Below are 19,686 nucleotides of genomic sequence, written 5' to 3'. Positions count from 1 at the left end.
GCCATAGGAGGGGAACCCTATGCATCCCACTCCTTTTCTATCAAATATGTAGGTAGGCCTCTGGGACCTGGCCCACCAGGAGGATTTCTTTGAAAACAAGCACAGGAGTCCGCGCTTGTTTTTTTAAAAAAGTTTTAAAATAAAATGCTTTTTTGCCTTGCCGGGGCCCCAGAGAGACCCTAGCATCAAGGTTAGGGGGTCAGGTATTTATACCCTGACCCTTTTCTTTATGCTTTTATTTAGGACTCAGCTGAGTCAGATTCACAAAATGGCCATCAACACTTCCTGGTTTAAGTGTTGGCAGCCAATCAGATCTCTGCACAAGGTCGGAAGAATTCATGAACTATTTGCGCACCTAGATTTACAAATTTAGATCTTCTTTAAAATCTGAAAAAAACTCCTGAATGGATTCACAGCAAATAACAAAAATTCTGCTTTCTGACCAAGAGCTACCTTTCTGCCAAACAGGCCATCGGTTCGGGTTGTAGTCGTGTCTAAAATCTTTATGAGAATTAACAAGGGAAATTTACTTTTTTTTGACCCTTCGTTTTTCTCAGCCCCTGCTTGACAGATCACCCTGAAACTTTCCATGCACAAGACCCAACAAGACACTTTTCTTGGAAAATGTCATGAAGACTCAAACAGTGGCAATGATATAGGCAAGTCAAAATACGCTTTTCCTATGGAAACTAGGTTGTAACTATAACTACCTACTGGCGACTGCCCAGTAGGATATATATATATAAACACATCTATACATACACACACACACACACACAGCTGTTTTGTGCACTTTCATTAAGCCACTTTTTAATGGAAAGAATGTGAAGTAATACTGAAACAATATAGGTCCTATCGAAACATGTAATCAGCTCCTTTGGTTCATCCACTTTAAATCATACCTTATATACAGTAGTTACAATTATTACAAACAAGCAACAAATCAAAGCTCTATGAGTGCACAACAAACTCCATTACCTCAAAAACTGGGAAACCTCTGAAGTCTCAAAGCTGGATTCTAGTGTTCTTTTTGCGATGGTGAAGGTAGTTAAATGATCACATCTGAAAAACACACAGTAGGTATAATGTGTCATTAATGACAATCCTCTAGTTTCTATATTTGAATAGAAACATGACATCAGTATATCTTTCCTTATAGCAAGCAAAGCGATAATAAAGTTTACACTATGTAAAAGAGGGTTTTTCCACATCCTTGCACAGTAGACACACTACAAGAGTGCTAAATCACAACAATTAAAAAGAATCTGAAAGTGGCAAACCAAGGTTTTTAAGGGTAGTGGGACAGGTTTTCCTATTATATAACGTTATTTCAGCTGTGAAGATTCTCAAGACCATTCAAAAGCGCAAGGCGCCACGATAAGAAACAAGAGCCTCTGTAGATCCACTGGGTGGGAGAGTAAGAGGCCACTTCACCCAGTATTTGGATGTTGGCTGTAGATGGATAGCTGCTGCTATGTGGTGGAAACTCAGTTTCCCATCCCTCATATACTTTGGCACATACCACCCCATTTCAGGTAGCAGATCATGAGGGTCTCCATGAATGGCTGTTTCTAGACCAAAAACATTGCCCAAAATGCCCTACACATTGCAGGCAATCAGTATGCAAATAGGGAGGCCAACTGGAATGTTGTAAAATACTGATGCAGGTTTAAAAGTCAGAGGGGTAGTACTCCCTGCCTTTGGAAATGCACAGCAGAGCTGTTGAAAGATGTTGCATTTTCCTACCCATGCATTGTATGAACAAGAGGAATTGTGCTTGGTGCTTCAAACTATTTACTATTTTAATATTTCACCTCAAATATATCCTATTTTTGGCGCGTTTTACATGGATGGGCACTATTGCAAACCCTTGTGAGAAGCTTGCTGGTTCAGCAGGCTTTAAGATTTCCTCAATATCCTGCCCTCCTCTATCCCCCCCCACTCTGGGGTGCAGACATGACAAGATAAGCTTTAAGGTAGTACAGAATTGTGTATTCCACTGTAATGGGGCAGAGAGATGAGAAGATATATAGGTAGGGCTATTTTTGTCTGATCACATGCTTAAAGGTCTAAGGGGCAGGTCAGCACTTCAGCCTCTCTTGCCCAGCCTGTTTGTGTGACGCATGCAGACAGCTAATCACAATACAAGTTACTCAGGAAATATCTTCTCACTATTATGATGGCCTTTCCATAAGAAGGTGTTTTCCGATATGCATTCCAGCATACAGGAAGTGCCTTGCTCTACTGTTCATTGAGGATAATTGGGGATATCTTGTGTTTGGGTCCGGAACCACACTTGCTTGTAGGAGACAGAATAGGGTGCTTTGACAGTTGGCACAACCCCTCAGAGACACTGAACAAGAAAAGGGTTTGTGGTCTTTTAGCAGTTATATGCTCAACCATGGCAAAGGTAACATTTTGAATAAGTAGACAACTTGGCAGAAAGACTATTGTAGTGTCTTGTATGATTTAGAACGGAACCTAACAGGCTCCCAGCTGACTCCACATCGGTGTGATGTAATCACTAGAATACAATGTACTGAAACTTGGTTTAGAATGCTGGAGTTCACAGGTACAAGCAGAGGAGTAAAAACGGTATAAATAGTTCCTAATTATGGTCACGTCTCTTATGACATCATGCAGTGATCTTTTCTGCTAGCGTCGGGGCACCTCTTCAAGGTAGCTGTGCGCTTTAGAAATGCATTGTATTGTATTGTATTTACAGCTCCTCGTGTGGCCTTCTCATTGGCGGGTATCCAGGCTGGGAAAGATGCTACAATTGGCAACGAGATAGGGGATAAGTAGCCCGAAGAAGAAAGTGCTCTCTTGGAGAGTTTGCTGTGGTTAAAGCCAACTGCTTGTGAGTGCCATGTGTGCCTTTGTTGAAGTCCTGAGTTGATGGTTGGTGTATGCGGAGTAAAAGCACTACTCCAGCCGGTGTGAAACATGTAAATGGAAAGGATGCTTCACTAGTAAGTCTACCCATCGTTGATCAAGAAGCTATGACCAAGATCATACAAAAAGGTACTGCGCTGGCAAGCAAAATAAATTACCACATTATCCGGAGCGTTAACGCTGAAGGCACCTCCAAACAGGTTTACAAAGTGCAGCTAAAAACAATTATCTATCAAATATTGTTGCAAACAGAAGCACTGCAAGGCAGAGATCAACCAGGTGTCAGAAAATGCAAACTGAAGTGTAAAAAGGATATAACAGATGACTTACTGAGCCCATTAAAGAGAGGCATCATGCCACAGCAGTCAAAAAAAGTGTCTCAATAAGTTGTGCTTACAGAGCAGTTGCTCATCAAGCTGCAGAGTGAGGCACAGAACAGCTTCAGAGGTCTTCCAATATAAAAGAGTTGAAGGCGACAGTTGGATTCCAGAAAATTGAAGATGGCAGCTAACAAAGAAGATACCATTCCAACTAACATTAACGATGATCTTGAGGCTCACACGTCAAAATACTTTAAATAGGGCTTGCATAAAATTGATCATCTTCCAGCATCAGGAAGCACGCTCCTCTCACTGTCAGTAAGTTCCACACTGGTCTACAATGTTGCCAACTTCCTAAAACCACCACCACCTTTCGATACCACCAAAAAGCAAAATATTGGTGATAGATGGGATGCCTGGATAAAGACATTTGAAGATTTTCATTGATGCACTTGGAAAATGATAACAGAAAGATTGTAAAATATCACAAAATCTTGCTGGTGATGGTGTGAAAGAAGTCAAAGAAAATTAAGATAACTGGCAAAGTCACATATTGTCAGATTAAGAATGCATTGAATCTCAAGGACAATCCAGAACCGAACGCTAATTATGAATGATACATTTTCAGTGAAGAACATCAAAGGGTGGGTGAAACAATTGAATTTCTGGAAAGACTCCACATACTCAGACACTATAAGTTCCAATACTTTTTATGATGAAGAAGCCCTAGAGTTTATCAATGGTTCTTGTACAATTAATTCAGATGGCAAATGCTAAGAGCAACTCTTAGTCTGGAGTGAGTGCTAATGGCTGCCAGAACCGAGGACCACACAGAGAAACAAGCTGCTGATACTGAGGTCAGAGGTGCCCGAAGCAAGTCAGTCATGAGTGTAAAAGGAATTCAAAACAAAAGACTGTAAGACACAAGGTGATGTCTACACGCAAAAATAAGTTGTGTTTCAGATGTGGATTTTCATTTCAACATGAACAAAAATGTCCCATACTTGGACAAATATGCAAAGGCTATGGTAAAGAGAACAATTTGTGATGATGTGAAGAGCAAAGGAAAAAGTGAAAAGACAAAATGGCACCCCTTGCATTCCAGAAGCAACATTTAACGCACACTCCCACTAGGACAAGCGGTGACACCAGTTGAGGCAAATGAAGTAGATCATCATCTAAATCATTGTCAAACATTTCTTCTGCCTCAATAATAAATGAAAGTGAAGAAAGTGATTATGCCATGTCAATGTTTACCTCAGAGAAACCTGCACATGTCGGTCTGGTCGTGTGTGAAGAAAAATGTCAGTCAAAGGAAAGTCGACATACTAAAGCAACAAAACCATAGAAACACTGTCCAAAGATTACATTGAAAATAATTGGATGTTCAGTACCTTCCTTTATAGACAGTGGTGCATTGATAAATATAATGCCTAAAGAGAATTACAATGAACTGTCTCTATTACCACGGCTTACAATGAACTGTCTCTATTACCCAGGTACAAGCACCAATTCATGTCCTTCAAAGTACAGCAGCAAGTGCTTGTTTGTTCAGTTTCAACATGGCTCCTGATATGGGACTAATTTCTGTGAATTACAACACACATGTTCATCACAAAATAGTAAGTCAATTTCCTTCTTTGTTTCATGGTTTAGGAAAGCTAAAAACTATTAAAGTAAAACCACATATTAATGAGGATGTCCAACCTGTTGATCAGAGAAAAACAAGTCAATTTTCATTTACAAGAAGTTGTTGAAAAATAACTTGAATCATTACTTAAGCATGACATTGAGTGTTCCACTGGTCCACCACCATGGGTTTCTCCCAAAGTAGTAGCACCCAAAAAGGATATAGAAGGATCTGTGCGCATATGCATTAACATGCCCAAGGCAAACAAAGCAATTGAAAGAGAGCTTCATCCAGGGCTGCACATTGCTGACATAACGCAACTGAATGTCACTAAGGTCTTCTTCTTGACTTGATTAAAGGCTATCATCATTTGGAACTTGAAGAAAGATGAAAGTACATCACAACCTTTTCTACACATGTTGGTTTGTTTAGATACAAAATACTTCGTTTTGGTGTGCCATAGGCTGCAGAACTTTCCCAAGACATAATTTGCCCATACAGCCTGCTGTGACTGCAATTAATTACAGCGATGACATTATTTTTCAGAGCTACATAGAAGGAGTACAATAGAGCTCTCACACACGTATGTCAATTATTCTGTGATGCAGGTTTGACTTTGAGTGCAGACAAGTGTGAGTTCCACAATACAAAACAGAAATTTTTCAGCCATATCTTTTCTGATGGGGGTATGATGCCTGATCCTGCAAAAGTAGAAGCTTTGTCAAATGATGAAGCCCCACAAGATGTTTCAATAGTACATTCATTTCTTGGCATGGCCAGTTACTGTTCCAGATACATGAAAGACGTCTACCGTTAGTGCTCCATTATGAGAGTTGACAAAGAAAAATGTTTTGTTTCAATGATCACAAGTATGTGGGAAATATTTCAAAAGAATTAAACATAGCATTGAAAATGCTACAGAAATGGCATACTTTAATCCAAAGCTACATACAGAGGTTGCTGTCTACACTACACCGGCCGGGTTAGGCACTATCCTTGCACAGCACAGTGGATGACCAAATGGTAGATAACATATTGTGGCCTATGCTAGAATACGTTTGTCTCAAAGAGGAACGTGCATACTCACAGTCTGGAAAGAAAGTTTGGCTGTGGTATGGGCTTGTGAACATTTCAATGTGTTCCTTTATGGAAAGACGTTTATGCTGGTGACTGATCAGCAAGCTTTACTGACCATCTTTGGCAATCCAAAAGCCAAGATGGATCCTCATTTTTTGCAGTGGGGATTAAAATTGCAAGAATGCAATTCTACAATTGTGCATCATCCGGGAAAGGATGAGAATCCTGCTGACTATTTTTCTAGAGTGCCTGTATAAGGTCACTATACTCAATCCAAAGGGCTGAGGCCTACATTAATTGCATTGTCAAGTCAAGTACGCCCAGAGTGTCACTGCCATGATTCATGATAGTGACCTGCTGAAGTTAAAGGACATAATCACACCAGTCATGAAAAACATGTTCAAACTAGTAATAGTGGCGAATATCCAAAATACAAAAATGTCAAAGATTAATTGTCTATAACTCAGGAAGGGGTTATATTGCGAGGATCCTGATTCCAGAGAGTCTGAAACAAAAAGTGATTGAAATGGCTCACAAAAGACATTGTGCTACTGTTACCGCAAAGAGAGCTCTCCAAGACAGAGTTGGGTTTCCATACTAAGATGAGAGTTGAAAAGGAACTCAAGGCCTGTCACATATGCAATTGTCTGTCAAACAAATTTACTCAACATACTGTGAACGTGTCAGAACTCCCTAAACATGTCTGGGAGGGAACAGCCATCAATTTCTTTGGTCCATTTGATTAATTGTGACTGTGGATAAATACTCACATTTTCCTTCAGTTGAAGATTTCTCACCCATGACTTAAGAACGAGTAATCGAAAAAATGGATGACATCTTAGTGACATGGGGTGTACCAGTCATCTTAAAGTCTGAGAATGGTCCAACCTTCAACAGTAAATAATTTAAATAATTTCTAGAGCATCTGAACAAAAGGCATCAAAAGATCACACCTTTATGGACACAGGCCAATGGACTTGTGGAACGTTTTATGAATAGGCTAAAGAAATCACTGCAGAGTGCAACTCTTGAGAAGCTCAACTTGAAAATGGTATTGAAATCTACTCTGCAAGCTTATTGTTCATCACCCCACTCGTCCACAGGTGAAAGTCATGTGACTTTGATGTTCAGGAGAGTGATTACAACACAGTTACCTCAATGGACTACCGAAAGAGATAAAAATGAAAACATGATTCGTACCAGTGATTTGGTTAAAAAACAGAAAATGAAAGTTTATGCAGACAAACGACATGCAGAAGATATCTAATTCAGAAAAGGAGATTTGGTGATTGCTCGACAGAGGTGCAAATGAAAATCTGATGTTCCTTATGATCCTGAACCTTTCCAAGTGGTATGACTCTTCTCACTTTAGGCCTGTGTTTCATCAGGCTTCAACTCAAAATGATGAAAGAAAGAGCGACTCAAAAAAAAACTCTGTGACTAAACATCTTTAGCAATTGCTAACATGGAAGATGACAGTTGAGTAACCAGATCTTCTTCGATGATCAGAATGCAAAGAAGACTGATTGAAGAGATATAGTTGCACATGGAGGAATGTGGCTGGTTTGTTATAGAACAGAAAGTATAATCATGTCACATACTTTAGGTCCTATCAGTTATCCTAATGATACACCGCCCCATATCTGTACAGAGCACATCTTTTTGAACTAGCCTAATTGTGTTATGGACTTCTTAAGGGTCCATTGATGTATATTTGTGGGGTTTACTACAGGAAAGAATCTGTTTGGAGGCATAGAGTGTCCATGTCTCTTCATATCTGTAGCTTCCATTGCCTGTAGTTTCTGTCTCACCCTCACTCCCGCATCCATTTCTCTTACTACTACAAAACAATATCTCCTGCTGGGGGTTGTGCTTTACTTCTACCATCATTTAATTCTTGAAGGACTTCAAACAACGTGTAGATTATAAACTAGGTTTTGTGCACAAAGGTCCTCTTATCAGGATCACAACATCCTTAATGAAACTGCCTTATTCATAATCATGGGATTTAGAATTAATTTCAGAATCTATTGCCAACCATGTAGTAAAACACTAATGGCTGCACCTTTGAATGGTAGTTTTAATCACCTACAAGCATTAGGAGGTAGAGAGTACAGCAGTAATTCCTCTCCACAAATGCGGGCAGGATTAAGGGCCAATTGGAGTGAGGTCGGCGACAGCAGTTCTCTGAACCTACATCAGTGACAACACAATATTGCATAATAAATGTTCTGCAATGCTAAGTGATAAGCAGAAATACTGCTAAATTCCATGGACATCCATACAAGTTTTGACTGGTCAGTCCAGTAAAACACATTCCAAATGACCATTTATGGTGTACCTGCAGCTGACAGTTCTTGCTGTGATGCTTTGCTGTGGGTAGCACCCATCCGTCTTCCATTCCTGTATTTCATCCCAGTACAAACACTGGGTCCACCTAACATGGATGGTATAATTCACCACATTAGCAAGGTATTTATTTTTAGTTTTCCGATTATAATCTGCATCCAGTAGGGCTAGATAACAGGAACCTGTATGGAAAGTAAGAGCAAGGTAAATAAAATACAATAATTTAGTATTTTAAACAGCTTGTGTTGTCAACCTGTAGTTACCATAACTAAAAAAAACTAGTAAACCTGAATAATAGGAGCCCATCCTAGAATGCAACTGATGGATTACAGACCTAAACCTTGGTGTTATGGTATGATTTGCCACAATAGAACGTTCTTTAATTGGATGCGTAGAACAGGTGGAGATTAAAATATTTGTGGGAGTACAAAAACCAACAAATACAATATGTAAATTGTACACTGCATCACAAACCTTTTAAGGAAGTTCCAGGAATCAGCATCTGAACAGTTTCTCCATCCCACCAGTGAATTTTCTTCATATTGAAATTAGAAGGTGTTGGTTTCTGAGCGAACCTGCAAAACACATGATATCTACTTTGTAGAGAAACAATTTAAAATTGCAATCCACTCGGCTATGTCATACCTGGACTGTATACTAGCTCAATCACAGTATGGAAGAAAATTGCAGATCCAACATTTTAGGCTCTCCTTTAGTTGAGATTTATTTTGTGGTGGTGTTTAAGAACCACTTTTTGAAAACTACCACCATTTACACTGCCTCTGCTTCTGTGGTCCAAAAAATAGCCCATAGGTTCAGGTGCCTGGGCTGCTCTGTTTTGGACAGGCTAAACACCTGCTCAAATTTAAAATGTACATCATTTTATTTTTCTACAATTCTGCCATTCTGATTGAATAGGTGGATCAGTTCACTAATTTAAAGTTTTTTAAATATTTTTTAGAACGGTTTCACAAAAAAGGTCATCATTTAAGAAATATATATTTATTTCAACTTTTCAAAAATGTTTTATGACTTTTCTACCTATACGTCCAATGTTTTAAAAATGATCACCTAAAGTTACTTCTTAAAATTCTTGTATGTGTATATGGATGTGTGTGTGCGCATGTATATGGCATTTCTATAGTGCAAACCTACCCCAAAGGAAGGGGAGCGCTTAAAGGTGAAAGACTGGCATAGAAGACGTTGCTGGGTTGGTTGTGGGTGGTTAATGCACTGTGATGTAGTGTTTTTTTTAGAGACGCAAGTCTTCAACTCTTTCCTAAATTGAAGTAGTGTTGGGATACTGGAATATTGTTCCATATCCTAGGTGCATAGATGGAAAAAGCCCCCTGCCTTGTTTTTTCTTTTTTACACATCTTATTCTGTAGTATGATGGTGTGCTGGCTGCAGGTGTGCCTCAAGTCACCAGAGATAGTCAGATTATCTGCAAGATAAGCAAGGGTGCAGGTTGTGATAGCTTTGTAAATGATGCTGCTGGTCTTGAAGATGATGCAGCTGGCAAGGGGAGCCACAGGAGTTCCATCAGGATGGAGATGATGTGATCATATTTTCTGAGGCCTTGGATGAGACATTCTGCAGTGCGTGGGATGCCCTTAAGGGGTACCAGTGTGGAGCTTGGAAGAGCAAAGTGTTAACACCATCCAGATGCAAGAGTGTGATGGCTTGAACAGCACTTCTGAAGTCGCTTTCTGGAGGAATTTGTTTCACTTTCTTTAGAAGAGAGAGCTGGTACCAAATCATCTGTGTTTTGGAAATGTGTTCTTTGAGGGTGAGGTTGGTGCCCAGGGTGAATACAATTGACATGGCATTCAGTGAAAGTGGGGTTCGAAGCCATCAAGGTTAATGTCATTGAGCCATTATTGTACTGTTTCTTATTTTTTATTCTTTGCAAATAATCATAACACTGTCTTGGTTAGGTTGGGCTTCAAACAGGTGCTGGACATCCAGTTATAGATGATGTGCTGGCAATGTTTGAGGTGCTGGATTTCTGAAAATGTCTCAAGCAAAGGAGGCTTTCAGGGAGAGTTGTGTATCATCAGCATATTGGTGAATCTTAAAGAACTTAAAGAAAAAGGTAAATCCTTTGATGATACTTGGGGAAAAATTGAGAGCAGCACTTTTTGCCCGAGTCAATGGGATTTGATTAAAAAAAAAGTTCAATGGCGGTACAGGGATAAGAACCTAGATCAATACCAACTGCACTTTAGGAGTTAATACACAGTGGATTGAAAAACATATCTGGGGCCAACCTTGTTTAGTGTATATGTTGTAGATATGAGTACTACTCCACAGCTTGTATATTGCTTTCTCCCCAAGCTTAGTGAGCTGTCACTATCTATATTGACCTAGAAGGTTAGTCTGATTCTTCTGGATCACTCTCGGATGGGCCTTCATCGCCTTTTGGATAGTTTGATCCCGTAGAATTAGGAAAAAGAAAACTTGTCAATGATACTTTCAAAATGAATATAATAATTTCTGCCTTTTGAGAAAGGCCTTAAATTGCATCAGGTCCAGTATTATTAAAGACGTAGGGCCTGATTTAGGGTTTGGCAGATGGATTACTCTATTACAAACGTGACGGATATACCGTCTGCCATGTTACGATTCCCATAGGATATAATGGGATCATAATACTGCAGATGGGATATCCGTCATGTTTATGACTGAGTAACCCCATTCTCCAAACTCTAAATCAGGCCCTTAGTCTTAAATCAGCTTTGAGATGAGAGTCCAAATGGAGGACATTTCCCAAAAAGCAAAACTGGAAAGTGTAATTTAAGCACTGCACAAAATCAGGTAACTGACAGAGGTTTTAAATATGATATGATATGATGAAAACTTGAAAAGCTAAAATATGGTACAATCATTGGCAATCAATATAACCATTTGGCCACGAACGGTACCTGGTGAGAAGATTATTTGTAAATCATTATAACTCTTTGCGCTCCAACAGCACCTGTTGGCAAGACTGCAACCGCATATTAGGCAAGCATTTATTAGTGTCATTTTTCAATAACTGGAGGAAGATGTTTATGATATGACAAAGTACAATCTGCAGATTATCTAATTTACATAATGAGAATATTTTCTATATGGAGATGATCTGGCTGGGTTCAAAAGACCTTAAAATTCTGCTATCAGCAACAAGTTTCTTTTCTTTTTTTTTTTTTTTAAAAAGACAAAAACGAGACAAAGCTAATAGGTTGTGGCAAAAATGTCTGCAGGGAACACAAAACCTGTTTTAGTGTGTTGAGCTTCCCTAAAACAGCAAAAACTGCTGTGGATATTGTTTACCATGGTAATTATGATGCTTCTTATAGCATCAACGTTGATTCTATTTAGGACAAGTGTGCCATTATATGATCTTCCACAAAACCTAGCCCTGAGGGGCAATAGAGGTTTGGCTGCGAGTATCACCAATTTGTACTTTCATGGCCATTTTCAAAAGTCAGATGCAAATTTTCATTTTAAGTATAAACTATTACTCCAAGTCTTCAACTTAATTGCTTTATTTCATCTTCAAACTCAGGCAAACCACATGAGGTAAATCATTCAAACCCAAACATTCTAAAATGAACAGATGATCATACCAATATACAAGGGGGCAGCAGGGATTTTACATTGTGGAAGTTATACATGATAGTAAGGTATTATTTGATAGAGCTATAATTATAATACATCTTCCCTCCTTAATACAGAAGGTTCCAAAGTCCTAATAATTATTTCACGGCAAAGTCTTCATGCCACAAAGGGGAAATGCTGGGTCTTTTGGGAAGGGTCTGGGGCACCATCTTTGTAAAAATCAAATGAGAACAGTAATTGATTAGGACAAAAAAAATTACTTGGGTACTACCAATTGATTTTTTGGTCTGATGATGCAAAGAGCCAACTTTTCCTAAGCTTTCACTAGGATGGCTACCAGTGATAAAGGTGCTTTAACACTGAACTTATCTTTTTTTTGCTCAGCACATTCAGAACAATACTTCACTTTTTGCTCAATGAAAGTATCCATTAGGAAACCAGTCTTTGCATCTGACGGTGCCTTTGGTTAGGCATCTACCAAAGGGTCCCCCCAGTGGACCTGGTCCACAATCTTAGCCTTCAAGTCATTTGGGCGTATTATTTCATCATTTAACAGAATCATCTCATTGTGTATGTTGAGTTCATTTCTGACTTCCCAAAAGTCACACAAGCCTTCAAATCTGTGCACTTCTTTAGCCATCCATTGGCAATGTACTCTTTTGCTCGACTGAAGATTTTGGGGGTCATTCCAATTGCGGCGGGCGGCGGACGCCGCCCGCCTGGCGGGAACCGCCAAATGGCCGCTCTGCGGTCAGACGACCACGGAGGCCATTCTGACTTTCCCGCTGGGCCGGCGGGCGCCCGCCAAAGGAGCGCCCGCCGGCCCAGCGGGAAAGGCCCTGCAACATTGAAGCCGGCTCTGAATGGAGCGGGCGGTGTTGCAGGGGTGCGACGGGTGCAGTTGCACCCGTCGCGATTTTCACTGTCTGCAATGCAGACAGTGAAAATCATGCTGGGGCCCTGTTAGGGGGCCCCTGCACTGCCCATGCCAGTGGCATGGGCAGTGCAGGGGCCCCCAGGGGCCCCACGACACCCGTTCCCGCCATCCTGTTTCTGGTGGTGAAAACCGCCAGAAACAGGCTGGCGGGAAGGGGGTCAGAATCCCCATGGTGGCGCTGTTTGCAGCGCCGCCATGGAGGATTCTCCCAGCCGGGGGTAATCCGGCGGGAAACCGCCATACCCGGCTGGGCGACCGCGGCTTTACAGCCGCAGCCGGAATGCCAAAGGAAGCACCGCCAGCCTGTTGGCGGTGCTTCCGTGGCCATCCACCCTGGCGGTCATAGACCGCCAGGGTTGGAATGAGGCCCTTTGTCTTGTCCCATGCAGTTCTCCCAGGCAGATTTTGAGATAGCAGAATTATGTACCTCTAGTAGTGGTATATCAAGGGGTTCCTCTGGTTCAGTTTCATATATGGGAAATCGCAACAAAAAATCTGCAAGCAATTTTTGGTTACCAAGAACATATCCTATCTTAGAGAAGAAAAAAAACCTCCAGGCCTAATACCCCCATTGTGAAATTCATAGCATACAGTTTTAAAGTTACCTTAGTGGAAAACATGAATTTTAACTTTTTGTGATCTGTACGTTCTGTCTTTACGGTGTACCCCTCAGATAAAATTTGAAATGCCCAAGAGCATGCTAGATCCTCCTTTTCTAATATTGAGTAATTATGCTCAGCTTTTGAGAGACAGTGGGAGGCAAAGGATGTGGTGTTTCTGTGCTATCAACAAATTGCAATAGGGTGGCACCAAGCCCTTTGTTGCTCGCATCCAATGTGAGAATGTTTTTTCTTCTGGTTTGAATCATTTTGAATGATTTTTGAAAATTAAATTTCCACTCAAAAAATGAACCTTTTCTTAACATTCTTGATGGGTCCTCCCTGATAGCTGTGAAGTTTTTATGTATTTAGACATATTCTACTAAACCTAAGAAGGATTTGAGTCATTCCTTGTTCTCAGGGTGGGGAGCCTTCAGAACTGCATCTATCAGGCTTGTCTCAGGTTTAAATCCTTCGTTAGAAATAGTGTGACCAAGGTAACCAACTGACTCCCTCTCAACTGACATTTTTATTTCTTCACAATAAGGCTAGCATCTGTCGGTCTCTTCACAACTTCACATAGGGTTAGATCATGTTCTTGGGTGTGAGCACCATATATTAGTATGCTGTCCAAAAAAAGAAGTTTTTAACATCTTCAGATTTTGCTACATAATCTTTAGAAGACTGCAGCCACAGAGGCCAACCCATACAGCATTCTACAAAACATGAATGCTCCAACCGATATAATGAAACCAGTTAATGCTCTAGAGTCAGGATGCAACTCAACCTGGTGATATGCCATTGAAAGGTCAATAACACTGAAGCAACTTGCTTCACCCATTGTGCTTAGCATTTCATTTATTCGAGGCAAAGGGTGTCTTTAAATCAATACTTATGTGTAGATCATGTCCATTGGCTTTAGTAGCAAGGCCTATTGATGCTAACCATACCAAACACACTATAGGCTGAATTACACCCAATTTTGTTAATTTATTAAGTCCATGTTCTTAAGGTTCCTTCCTTAGATGAAGTATTGGGCAAAGTTTATGACCAACCAAGTTTGGCCCCACTTTAGAGTTTTCTTTCATGTTGAAAATAGTGTAGTAAGCCTAGTTTGTCCGAGAATAGTTTATTGAATTCACCAAGAAGCCAACCATTATCTCCCATAGATCTGTCAACCAGTAGCACTTGTTTCCTGTTGTTTGTGTTGATGGTAATGTCCAATTTCTTCTGATGTTCCCATCCCAATAAATTGGATCCTTTTTTTTTAACCACATACTCTTTTCCATATGTGGACTGATCCTTGAATTCTATGCATACTTTAGCAACTTCCTCTAGATGGATAGGGTCTCTATTTTATCCACTAGGTGCAGTAGCGGGTGCTTACAATTTTATTTTATCATGGTTAAGAATTTCTTTGAATTTATTATAGCTATTAACTAATGTATATGGAGAACATGAGTTGACATACATTAATACTGCATTGCTGTATAAATGTACCTTGGATTTAGGATATTCAGAGATACTATCATTTAAAATGTCATTTAACTGAAAAACAGTTGTTCTTAATTTCAACATCACTGTCAGTTGAATTACTATTTTTACTTCACTCTCTCTTCAAATTCTTGTGAAAGGCCCTCCTTTGTTACACTTTCTGCAAATAGAACTTTTTGCCTTGCACTTGTCATTGCTAGAAAGGTGAATGCTGCTGCCACACCCAAAATATTTTAGTTTGTTTGTGTCCATATTAGTGTTGCACTTTTAAGTTACATCATCTTTAATTTTGCAAATGCCCTCTCGTTTATCCATTGCATTTTCAGCAACTGATTCTGAGGACATTTATTTTTCCTTTTACACAATGAGCAGCAGTTGCAACAATCCATCACGTCTTTCAAGGGGTAGATCTTTAGGCAACAATTTCTCTTGAATAGGAGGATTATTAGTGCACCTGACCAACTGATCCCTAATATGAGAGTCAATGTCACAGTTTCAGTAGCCCTCAATGTACATCAACATAGTTGGTCACACTCATATTTGCCTGTGTCTCATTCAAATACAATATTAATTTGGTCCCCAATTTGTAGGTCAAGTTCTAGAAAAATTACCTTGCATACATTTATCCCCAATCCTACATCTGCTAGTGTGTCAGTAAATTCTGGTAAAGTTTCATGCATTTTTATTCCTTGGATCCCTAGATTATGTAGCAGAATGTGTTGTTTTCTCATAGGACTGAAGTGATCTCTCCTATTTGCAATCAAAAACAAGTTAACCCATTCCTTCCAGTGTAGACACGATTCACCTACATCATTGGTTCGTGTTAGCTGCTCCCATGCTGGGTTTCATCACAATATAATAAGTATGTGGAATATGTATGCATTTCTGTGCATACTGTTAAACTCATTTCCTTACTTATGAATAAGATCATTGCTATTGTGTATGCATTACATAGAATATGAAACAGTAAAACATATTATAAGAAGATTGGAAGCAAGGGATTGTCGCTTTAGTGCTGAGATTTAGTATTCTTAAATGGTGTGCGCCATCAGTTCACAGTCACCTACGACACGCTAACATTTCAAGGTGTCCTTATCACCATTTTAGAAATACATTTATTAAGCTCTGTATGGTGCACTGGGGAGGCAGAGTTTGAAGTTTTGTCTTCTCTAGGAAGTTCTTGTTATAGAGGAGGGTGGCACCCATTTACTGCCAAAACAAGAGCGTTGACTGTGAGCACAGTCCCACAGAGAGGCGTGAGTTCTCCTACATACTGCCTCCCAGACGTGTCACAGGAAATTTGCTATTTCTTCGCACACAGAAATCCGGAGTTGACTAGCTGGAAGACTATCTGTTCAGTGTCTGTTGTACAGTGTTCACGTAAAATGACGCTGCTTACCATGCCGGGCGGTAATCATTTTCTGTGGTAATTTCTTTTAAAGGAAGGTTTTGAAGTGTAGTAGATATGACGCAGAGAGTAAGATTGAGGAGTGAAGATGAAAATGCTTCCCTCACTCCCCAGCGGAATATTGTCACTAGTGAAATATTTGCTGAAAGTCTTGCATTTAACTGTAGGCTATTTTACCTTCAAAGATCTCCACTTCAGACAACGCACATCTGAGGTAAGCCATTCAAACTCTAACATTCTAAACTGAACAGTCACTCATAGCAAAATATTTGAAGGAAGGGAGGATAGCAGGGACATCTCATTGTTGATGTGTCTATATTATGGTAAGGTATCATTTGATATCATTATAATTATAACAAAGTGTAAAGCTACTAAGAACCAAAGATGTAACACCCATCTGTAGCTTAAGAAATAATTAACTGTAGTATGAAATACAAGCTGTTGGTGAGCAAGTTTTATGCTGACAATCGCATAAGGACAGTATCGATTTTCACAGAACTAGCACCCCTAGTTCAGTTTGCCAGTGCCCTCTTGGCCTTTTAGAAGCTTACTATAACATAACTAGTTATGTACATCTACAGGGAGTGCAGAATTATTAGGCAAATGAGTATTTTGACCACATCATCCTCTTTATGCATGTTGTCTTACTCCAAGCTGTATAGGCTCGAAAGCCTACTACCAATTAAGCATATTAGGTGATGTGCATCTCTGTAATGAGAAGGGGTGTGGTCTAATGACATCAACACCCTATATCAGGTGTGCATAATTATTAGGCAACTTAACAAAAAACAAATATATACCCATTTCAATTATTTATTATTACCAGTGAAACCAATATAACATCTCAACATTCACAAATATACATTTCTGACATTCAAAAACAAAACAAAAACAAATCAGTGACCAATATAGCCACCTTTCTTTGCAAGGACACTCAAAAGCCTGCCATCCATGGATTCTGTCAGTGTTTTGATCTGTTCACCATCAACATTGCGTGCAGCAGCAACCACAGCCTCCCAGACACTGTTCAGAGAGGTGTACTGTTTTCCCTCCTTGTAAATCTCACATTTGATGATGGACCACAGGTTCTCAATGGGGTTCAGATCAGGTGAACAAGGAGGCCATGTCATTAGATTTCCTTCTTTTATACCCTTTCTTGCCAGCCACGCTGTGGAGTACTTGGACGCGTGTGATGGAGCATTGTCCTGCATGAAAATCATGTTTTTCTTGAAGGATGCAGACTTCTTCCTGTACCACTGCTTGAAGAAGGTGTCTTCCAGGAACTGGCAGTAGGACTGGGAGTTGAGCTTGACTCCATCCTCAACCCGAAAAGGCCCCACAAGCTCATCTTTGATGATACCAGCCCAAACCAGTACTCCACCTCCACCTTGCTGGCGTCTGAGTCGGACTGGAGCTCTCTGCCCTTTACCAATCCAGCCACGGGCCCATCCATCTGGCCCATCAAGACTCACTCTCATTTCATCAGTCCATAAAACCTTAGAAAAATCAGTCTTGAGATATTTCTTGGCCCAGTCTTGACGTTTCAGCTTGTGTGTCTTGTTCAGTGGTGGTCGTCTTTCAGCCTTTCTTACCTTGGCCATGTCTCTGAGTATTGCACACCTTGTGCTTTTGGGCACTCCAGTGATGTTGCAGCTCTGAAATATGGCCAAACTGGTGGCAAGTGGCATCGTGGCAGCTGCACGCTTGACTTTTCTCAGTTCATGGGCAGTTATTTTGCGCCTTGGTTTTTCCACACGCTTCTTGCGACCCTGTTGACTATTTTGAATGAAACGCTTGATTGTTCGATGATCACGCTTCAGAAGCTTTGCAATTTTAAGAGTGCTGCATCCCTCTGCAAGATATCTCACTATTTTTGACTTTTCTGAGCCTGTCAAGTCCTTCTTTTGACCCATTTTGCCAAAGGAAAGGAAGTTGCCTAATAATTATGCACACCTGATATAGGGTGTTGATGTCATTAGACCACACCCCTTCTCATTACAGAGATGCACATCACCTAATATGCTTAATTGGTAGTAGGCTTTCGAGCCTTTACAGCTTGGAGTAAGACAACATGCATAAAGAGGATGATGTGGTCAAAATACTAATTTGCCTAATAATTCTGCACTCCCTGTATATTTGAAATTGAAAATACATGAAAGATTGAATACCAATATTTATACTCTGTTTGTTAAATACATTTTAGTGAGCTTGATTCGAGGAAAGACATTTACTTTAACTCCTCACCACATATGGATAGGACATGATATATCTAATTAATAATTTGCTTATTGTGGCATTCTCTACAAACAATATCAAAGTCCCTCAATTTGACAAAATCATCTAACGTCTGCAAGGAAGGAGTCTTACCGAGCAAGCAGCATTATAGGGAATGCCTTGGTATGAGGCTTTGAAAACTCCACAGTTATTTGCAGAGCCTCCTGCTTGTTCTCTGGCAATGCAACAAAATGGTGAATGTTCACTTTATCACGAATCAGTGAATACGAGGTACAGTTCGAGTTTGTTGTCTGTAAAATAAATTAAAGGCAACTGACACATTTTTCACTAAGTATTGAACAGACAAAATCAACCTAGGGGGTCACAAACTAATGACTTGTTTTGAACATATTTTTCACTTATGTGTGCTTCTGGGCCCACATTGTTACACTTGTGAGCCATCATTGGTGCAAGGTCATCATTGCAATGCAATAGGACACTTGTGTACTCACGTTGTGGTTCTTCACTTCAAAGTCTATCTTTATTGGCGACCTAAGACCACGCACATTAATCTTCCTTCTGCTGGTGCAGTTGTAGAAACTGAGGTCCACCATGTCTCCCACAATCTTTGAAAACATAAAATGGATGAACAGATTATTTATGGTCCATTTAGTCACAAGAACAGTATAAGACTAGTATTAGCTAAGCAACAACTACATTTTTTTTTACCCGAAACATGCCTTTTTGTGCTCCATAACCTAACATGAGCCACGACGAGCATAAAAGAAAGCACAAACAGATATGCTACTTAAAAGGATATGCATTTATGCCTTTGCCTCGTCTCTTCTAATCTTTTGATTTAGAAAAGGAGGTATTAATTTAGGTTTTCGAGGACTAGGCCTGTATGCCCACTCATTAGTAACAACCATTTGGGCTTTCAGAAAGTCCAATAAATATGAAAGTAATCGTTAGAAACACATTTGTAGACTACAGGTTTGCTTGCAAAGGGTCACTTGGGACACTATTGTGTCCCAACTTAATGGTGCTCATTTTATCAGCCTTGCAAGGATAAAATGCTCAACGGATCCGTAGGGGACAGGAACCTGTGACTATGAGGTTATACTTGGATTCCTAAGTGGATGCACAAGTCCATGAAACCA

The 19,686-nt window shown here is 40.0% G+C and overlaps 1 protein-coding gene across 1 annotated transcript in view; it reads right to left on the bottom strand.

Annotated features, from left to right (window-relative positions):
* Positions 1–19,686, bottom strand: part of PKD1L1 (polycystin 1 like 1, transient receptor potential channel interacting) — a 1,079,023-nt gene that overhangs the window by 429,172 nt on the left and 630,165 nt on the right. The window contains exons 36-40 of the mRNA XM_069216140.1: positions 19,039–19,152; positions 18,680–18,837; positions 8,746–8,846; positions 8,264–8,453; positions 979–1,062 (exon numbers count right to left, since the gene is read on the bottom strand). Coding sequence (XP_069072241.1) covers positions 979–1,062; positions 8,264–8,453; positions 8,746–8,846; positions 18,680–18,837; positions 19,039–19,152 — 647 coding nt within the window. The remainder of the gene's footprint in view (positions 1–978; positions 1,063–8,263; positions 8,454–8,745; positions 8,847–18,679; positions 18,838–19,038; positions 19,153–19,686) is intronic.

Source organism: Pleurodeles waltl, chromosome 2_1 (genome assembly GCF_031143425.1).
Source record: "Pleurodeles waltl isolate 20211129_DDA chromosome 2_1, aPleWal1.hap1.20221129, whole genome shotgun sequence".
NCBI classification, from domain to species: Eukaryota; Metazoa; Chordata; class Amphibia; order Caudata; family Salamandridae; genus Pleurodeles; species Pleurodeles waltl.
Note: the sequence above shows the minus strand (reverse complement) of the source record. Positions and strands in the feature narration are given on the sequence as shown.